This window comes from Abrus precatorius, unplaced genomic scaffold, assembly GCF_003935025.1.
Source record: "Abrus precatorius isolate BTA unplaced genomic scaffold, Abrus_2018 Scaffold5, whole genome shotgun sequence".
Classification (NCBI taxonomy): domain Eukaryota; kingdom Viridiplantae; phylum Streptophyta; class Magnoliopsida; order Fabales; family Fabaceae; genus Abrus; species Abrus precatorius.
The window spans coordinates 21773385-21781681 of NW_020874395.1; the positions used below are offsets into that span (position 1 = coordinate 21773385).

An 8297-nucleotide genomic window follows, 5' to 3' on the forward strand; every position below is an offset into this window, starting at 1 on the left:
TGTTTGAAGGTAGATAATAAAAAATTGATAAGTAATAAGATTTTGTTAATAATTATAGTATTTAATATTATTATGTAATTATTAATGTATTAAATAATGTAATTTTTAAAAGATTATTAAATATAAATTCTTATTGGATGTACTTAAACACATTAAAAAACTATTTTTAATAGAATATTTTGTAATATAAATATATCTTCGCTAGAGAGTCAAAATTTATTTCTTTGATTTAAATAAAGTAAATTATGCTTAAAAGAAATAATTATCTGGCAAATATTTATAGAATTTATTCATCTAATATACTACCAGACCTCAAATACAATGAACCCTATAGTCCAATTAAAAAGTCACTGATGACCAGCTAGCAATGAAAGCTAAGAACATTATGGCCTCACATTCCATAGAGGTCCAAAGCAGGGTGTGGTACCTATATATACCCATTGGAATTCACAAGAAGGACGTATCAGAAGTCATAACACAAGTTGAAACATACACAAAAATGGGTTCTTCTTTGTGGACTTGTCTGATTTTGTTATCACTAGCCTCTGCTTCCTTCGCCGCCACACCAAGGAGACCTGTGGATGTGCCATTTGGCCGAAACTATGTGCCTACTTGGGCCTATGATCACATCAAATACCTCAATGGAGGGTCAGAGATTGAGCTTCATCTTGATAAGTACACTGGTATATGCTAATGATAACGTGCTACGCAATTTTATTGAGTTTAGGATTGTTCACATCAAATTAGTGCTAATGATCATATGGATTGTTCACTCCCTTATTCATTTAGTTACAAAACTTTTCATATCATATCATGTTCATGCAATTTTGATCAGGTACTGGCTTTCAGTCCAAAGGGTCCTACTTGTTTGGTCACTTCAGCATGTACATAAAAATGGTTGCTGGTGATTCAGCTGGCACTGTCACTGCATTCTATGTAAGAAAAGTGTTTTGATTATTTTATTTTTGTTTCCATCATTTTGTTTTCTCAGTTTTGTTATGTGACCTTTTGGATGTGATTGGAACTATGCAGCTATCATCCCAAAATTCAGAACATGATGAAATAGACTTTGAGTTCTTGGGGAACAGAACTGGGCAACCATACATTTTGCAAACAAATGTGTTCACTGGTGGCAAGGGTGACAGAGAACAGAGAATCTACCTATGGTTTGACCCTACAAGACAATACCATAGATACTCAGTGCTATGGAACATGTTCCAGATTGTGTAAGTATACTTCTTCATTCAATAAGCAACAATTTCACCTACCCTTTCACACCATCCATCTTGTTCCCCATACCATAGTCTAATTGCATAACTTGTCAATGGGAACACTGTAGATACTATACAAATAATAATTATTATTATATTGTTATTTGTTATTACTAATAGAAACCCAAATATGGGGTGTACAGTTTCTATGTGGATGATATCCCGATAAGGGTGTTCAAGAACAGCAAAGACAAGGGAGTGAAATTCCCATTTAACCAACCAATGAAGATATACAACAGCTTATGGAATGCTGATGATTGGGCCACAAGGGGTGGTTTGGAGAAAACAGATTGGTCCAAAGCACCCTTTGTAGCCACCTACAAAGGATTCCACATTGATGGGTGTGAGGCCTCTGTGGATGCCAAATTTTGTGCAACTCAAGGCACAAGGTGGTGGGATCAACCTGAATTCCGTGACCTTGATTCTGCTCAATGGCAAAGACTCAAATGGGTGCGCAAAAAATACACCATCTACAACTACTGCACTGACCGCAAACGCTACCCTCAACTCCCTCCTGAATGCACAAGAGACCAAGACATTTAATCTTTCATCTACTACATTTTACTACCATAAAGTTCTCAGCTACATAATTTCATCAACACACCTAAGCATTGATACAAATTTAATTTGGGTTTCTTTCTTGCATTGTTTGTTAATAATCAATCTATATCATCATTTATTGCTACTATGCATAATTGCTTGAGCTATGTAAAAAAAGAACTGGTAATGGTGGGTGGAAACAGATGAGTCTAGCTCTGACTCTGATATGATATGCAATGTATCTGTAATCAAATTTCATTCTCAATCAATATAGTACTGTTACCAGCAAGTATATTATTCTTGCTCTATCATATTTGTTCTGTACTAACATGGGGCCTTTCTGGCGAATGAGTTGTATTGCATTTGCATATATCCGTATTCTGGTTCTATGGTCCCAGAAATGAAGAGACACCGACAAGGATAGTAATTAGTAAATAGTAAAAATCAAAAGTAAAAAGTGGTGGTGATACACTCGTGTTAAAAACGTAGGCAAGAACAATTGAATGCGTATACGTGGCTCCGGTGCACGCTTCTGCTTGTGAACAGTGAAGGTTGCAGTGGATAATAACAAACTCCAAATAAGTGTTCTGTACCCCAAAATTTGAACAAATTTTCTAAATTTTTTAGACAGATTTTTGAGAAGAAAAAATAAACAACAAATTACATTTTAATTATCTAAATTTTTCATATTTGAAATTTAACGCATGATTGAATTTTGAACAAATTTGATGTTATGTTATTTGAATCATTACACAATAATATTTAATGCAATATTATATGTCATATCATTTAATTATTTTTAATGTGTATAATGTACAATAAAAAATTTGTATTTAATGAATTTTTATTATATACTTTTAGATTCATATTTAATTTTTTTATATTTTATCTTTTATATACATGTATTTTTAAAAGTATATTTTAATTAAAAAAAAGCCTAAAATTACATTTTCCCAGCTAATAAAGCTATTATTATGCTAAGAGGATGCAGAATCAGGAAGGAAGGAATTGTGATGGTCTCTTTCAGCTACTTACTGCCCCTTTAACTTTTCCACACAACTGGTCAGTAATTTGGAAAATAACACGTGCCTTGTGTTGTTGCATTATTTCAATGTGGAATTGCATTCATATTATTGGAACAACATGAGTCATTAAAATTTTATAAGATTTAAATACAGATGTGAATTTGGATGCCATTACATATGTGAGTAGAGTAGTGGCATGCATCATATATACTCCCGCTTATCTCTCTTGTAAGTGACATTTTAGAAGATTTTAACAATTTTTTTATTAAATGTTTCATAATTTTATAAAATTATTATTATTTATCCTTAATAAAAAGAATTAGTAAAAATATAAATTGAACTAATAAGAATAATAGTTAAAGTAAGGTTGAATGATATTATTAAAAGTAAAATTATCACGTTATAATATTTAAAAAAAAACTGCTTTTATTTATTTATATAAATTATTTAAAAGTATCTTAGAATAAAACTTAAAAGGAATACTAAAATACATATAAAACTTTTTTTCTTCTGAAAAATGTTATTCTCGTTTCTTTTTGTAAATTTTTTTTAAATTAAAGTATATGTTGAAGGTCAAGAAATCTTGTTAACTTAGAACATGCTTGATTTTTTTTTTCTAAAAATAATTTTCTGTTTTTAAAAATAAATTGTGATATAAATTTAGGATTTAGGGTTTAAAGTACTACAATTTATTTTTAAAAACAGAAAAAAATTTTTAGAAGGAAAATCAAACATACCCTCTTGTCTCCCTATTTACTTATTATCTACATGTGAAGTTATGATTTCTCCTTTTGGGCTTTAAAAGGAAAATGTATGAGAGCTAGAAACTTTTTGTCCAGAAATTATACAAAGTATGGACATCAGACCAAATTTTTTTATTTAAGTAGATGTTTGTATATTATTGCATAAATTTAATCAGCTATATTAAAAATTAAATAAAAATTAAAAGTTTGACCATTAGATAAAAGTAATACAGTCTGCCATTAATTTTAATATTTATAAAGTTAGTTTTGTGGATATTAACTAGCTTAGTTGACAGAATAGTTAGTTAATTTGTATTTATATAAAAATGAGTAAACTCCAAGTTATAGAAAATAAAGCGCTGGGATTTTTCTTTGTAATTTCTTTCATTCAATATAGAGTTCATTTTTTTTCATAATTTATTCTTTCTTAAATCGTACAGCGATGTGGCACCAAAAACTCTCATAGGAGGGTTTTGTTTTGCAATCTCTAAATCATAAGCATATTTTGATGAGATATCAAAACCAACAAATAAAATCTTACTTATATTCTGATAAAAAAAATTTATGTATAACATCATGTAAGGTTGATTTTTCTCTACACGGATAGGTAAAGTTACTTCCTTAGGGAGATTAAACTATTAAGGAATTGAGAGTTTAAAATAAAGAAACAAAGAGAAAATAAAAATATTAGATTAAAAAACTTCAGTTGAAATAAGCATCCAATTCTAGAAGTAATCATAATTAATTTTTCGAATTTATCATTGATATAAAAATATTTTTTTTTATTTTTTTAATAAATTAGCTATAGTCACTAACAACTTCTAGAAACCAATCTCTCTTTACTTTCTTATAACTAAAATAAACTCTTCAAATAATTTTCTCATTAATAAACAACCATAAATAAACTCTTGAAAATTTAATCTGCTAACAACATTAAGATTTAAATAAATTTAATTCTAATTATTAAACTCACAAGCTCAATTCATTTAAACTAAATTATATACTTATATAACAGTGGATTGAATCTTTATATTAAACTATTATTTTACCATTAGTTATCAAAACATTTGAATAATTGTGAATTCAAAATCTAAATTGAAAGTATCCATCCTGTTAAATGTACACTAGGCCTTTCTTACATGAATTAGTGGAAAAGTGATAAATGAATAGATAGAAAATATATAAATACCAAAGGAAAAAAGAAAATTATCTTTAAATTAGAAAAGAAATTTAGTTACATATAATCTTTTTATAATAATAATAATAATAGATGAATTAAAGAGAACAAAGAATTATAATCATACTCATGTCTTTTTTTCTCTTTCCATTATCCCTAAAAAGACATAAAACTATTTGGAATATAATCTCCTAATTTTAAAAAATTAAATAGAGAAATCAAAATAAATCTTAAAATAAGAAAATAAGGGGACCAGATCCAATCTAAAAATAAAAAAACAAAACTATCAAATCAAATTTTAAAATTAAATATTTAAACCTCACAAATGACCCACAATTTTGGTCAACAACTTAAGTTTGTAGACATTTATGCTCTATTCACTCTTTAGTCAAAATATTATTAACTCTCTTCTTTTCCCACCTCCAAAACTTGTACAATGAATTACTGTAGGATTGTTAATGTTTTCTCCACCATTTCTACCGCTACAACCCGCTCTCTCTTTCATTATCATTTTCATTTGACAAAAAAAAATAAACTACCAACTCTCTTCCTTCGTCACCTTAGACATTGTATTACGAGTCACTTTACTATCATAAATATTTTCTTCACCATCGCCTCCATCTCTAACCAACGTGAACTACCCCTATTATCAGTGTTCTTATCATTTGGCCAAAATGTTGTTAACCTTTTTTCTCTTCCATCCTTTTCAATTTTATATTTCATCAAATGTTCGTGGGTAAGTGTACTTGTCGAAAAGTAATAAAGGGTTCTAAAAATAAGTTCTCGAATTATCATTCCACAAGGATTGTTTTCAATTATTAAGAATTTCTTAGTTTAATTATTTGAACTTAAAGGATATGAAATCAAATAAAACAAAAATTCAAATATGAAAGTGATTAAAATAGAATTAAAAAATCTCTAACAATAAATTAATCAAGAAGAACCTAGGACATATGGTTTCATCCTCACAATTCTTTATATTCTCTTTTAGATTAATTCTAATTTTAGTTTCCCTATAATTATCAATAACTCATGTTAAAGCTATTAACACCTAATAGTCATGCAATGTTAACAGTCTTTTCCCAGAATGCCAATGATCACGTAAGGTAAAAGGAAGAGAAAGCATAAAGAGCCTATGAGTTGTTATTTTAATAATGATTGAAATCCCAGAATGCCAATGATCACGTAAGGTAAAAGGAAGAGAAAGCATAAAGAGCCTATGAGTTGTTATTTTAATAATGATTGAAAGAGAAAGATTGGTTTGGTCCACCTAATCCTTTGTCTCGATTTATCCTATAGATCTATTAACTATATGTGATACGGCCGCCTATGATATAATTAATTATGATATGTTTAAGAGTTGTCAATTCCAAACATACAAATATAACACAATATACACCAATCAAGAAAGGAAATGTCAAATTATTATTAATAAAAAAATATTTCATAAGTTATGTAAATGATTCACCATAGCTCTAGCTATGGATTCAGCTAGACATAATATAAAAAGAAATCAAAACAACACTAAACAAATCCATAGAACTCAAAAAGTAAATGCAAATTAAAGGAGTCTCCCATAAAGAAGAGACGAAGAGAGCTCTTGATTTGATACGTGATAGATATGCCGAGTCACTATCAAAACAACTAAGTTTCTCCAATAATTTTGCAATATAGAACTTGGCCTAGGTCGATTCACAGAGACACATATTTAGTTAAATTTAATTTTAGGTTCTTTAATAATGCAAGTAAAATTTGGGAGTTTGAAAACTTCAAATCAATTAAATTAAAGCTACGAACGAAATTAACGTAAATAAAAATATATTAAGAAATATGAATCCATAAAATTCCAAATGCGTGTAATTTTGATTTCACAGTATTTAAAGGTATTAATTCGAATTTGAATGATTACCCAATCCAGTTATTAATTCAATCGAATAACCTAATTAAACTAGATCACGAAATAAATCAAATTATCATTTAACCTAATCCAAATTAATTATCAAATCAGAACATCAATCAAGTCCTAATTTGAATTCTAACTACAAAAAAGTTAAACACAATCGTAATACACAAATCTAAAATTAGAGAAAAAAAGAGAATAAATCAGAGCAATTTGGCCCAAAACCATAATCATATTTACACCATTTGGATTCTGCGGATTGAATGAGAGGTTTAGCCTGCCATCGAAGCACTTAACCCAAGCGAGAATAAGAGGAGAATGAGAGAATTCGAGAGAAGGTAAAAACAAGGATTCTTATTAATAACCAAATCTCAAAAACATAAAGTGTCTAATCATACACACTAATTTAGAACCTTATAAGTCTATTTATAGGTTTTGATTAGGATAAACTAAATGACCAAAATTCTGGCCTCAATTATATCTAAAAGTCCAAATATAATTATTTAATAACAAGGGTCTAAATGCAATCCTATAACAAGATTTAACAAATCTGCCTCAACTTCAAAAAAACTATAAAAAATCAAAAAGAATCTAAATCCATCATCTATATATGCATTTTGAAGTCCTAAATGTGTAGAATCCAATGCAACTAGAATAAGCCAAAAATAATATCTGTAGAAAAAGTTATGGCTAAAAGAGTAGTCAGAGGTCAGAATAAATGAAAATATAAAATTAAAGCATTTATTTGTAACAATCCCAATTTATTCAAATAACTAGAAAATGGTAAAAACTATAAAAATAAAGCATATGAAAAGTGTTTATAAATCAAAATAAAACTATAAATGTACACATAAAATATGTTATATCAAACTCTCCCATACTTGAGACTTTGCCCTATGGGGAAAATCACAAAATCAAACCATAGGGAATAAAAAACAAATTAAGCTATGTGCAAAGCTAACCAAGTTTAAATATGATGGCTACAACGAAAATCAATCATCACACTCCAAATTAACAAATGAACTTATCAAATTAAGTAAGTGAACCATAAGAGAGAGAATCCTCAATGACATACTCTCAATCACTCAAGTGTATAAGGTAAAGTGTATTACTCAAAATGCACAACATGAAGTATGATCAAATATAAGCTTGCACATTACCTACTTCTCCACTAGATTTCACCCATACACACAAAAATTAAGAGGACTTTGTTAGGTTATAAAAGGGATAAGGTGAATGTGAAAAGATCACAGAGGTAAGCAAGCTAAAACCAAAGAGGATATAAGATCAATGGGGAATGAATCCAAAGAAAATAAACGTGAAAGTAAATCTTCTAAATAAAGATATGATGCAATACAATCCAAAAACAATCCTTTATTACTTTTGCTAGCCACCATTTGCTCTTTTTCCTTTTTATTATTTCTTTTTCTTTTCTTTCTCTTTCTCTCTTTCTCTCTCTTTATTTAAGGTGCTGATTTTTCTTTCTCTTGCATTTTTTATTGGAATCCCTCACACTTATTTTTATGATCATTCTCAAAACAAATCCAAAGTTCTTGTATCCCCTAAGATTGGATCGTGTTATTATTTTACACCTTTGGCTTGAAATGAGCTATGGTCACAAGAAACAGGACAATTAGGCTC

The 8297-nt window shown here is 28.7% G+C and overlaps 1 protein-coding gene across 1 annotated transcript; it reads left to right on the forward strand.

Moving 5' to 3' along the window:
* The first annotated feature begins 499 nt into the window (after positions 1-499).
* Positions 500-1814, forward strand: LOC113867048 (xyloglucan endotransglucosylase/hydrolase protein A). Its single transcript, XM_027501990.1, has 4 exons — positions 500-683; positions 836-936; positions 1033-1226; positions 1415-1814. The coding sequence occupies exons 1-4, from the start codon at positions 500-502 to the stop codon at positions 1812-1814; spliced, it is 879 nt and encodes a 292-aa protein (XP_027357791.1).
* The last annotated feature ends 6483 nt before the right edge of the window (positions 1815-8297 follow it).

What these genes read in the sequence shown, in the direction of transcription:
- LOC113867048 (XM_027501990.1), top strand. Translation starts at nt 500, where the DNA reads ATGGGTTCTTCTTTGTGGACTTGTCTGATTTTGTTATCACTAGCCTCT. An exon ending in TCATCTTGATAAGTACACTG is followed by an intron (nt 684 to 835) that starts GTATATGCTAAT and finishes AATTTTGATCAG; the next exon opens with GTACTGGCTTTCAGTCCAAA. An exon ending in GCACTGTCACTGCATTCTAT is followed by an intron (nt 937 to 1,032) that starts GTAAGAAAAGTG and finishes GGAACTATGCAG; the next exon opens with CTATCATCCCAAAATTCAGA.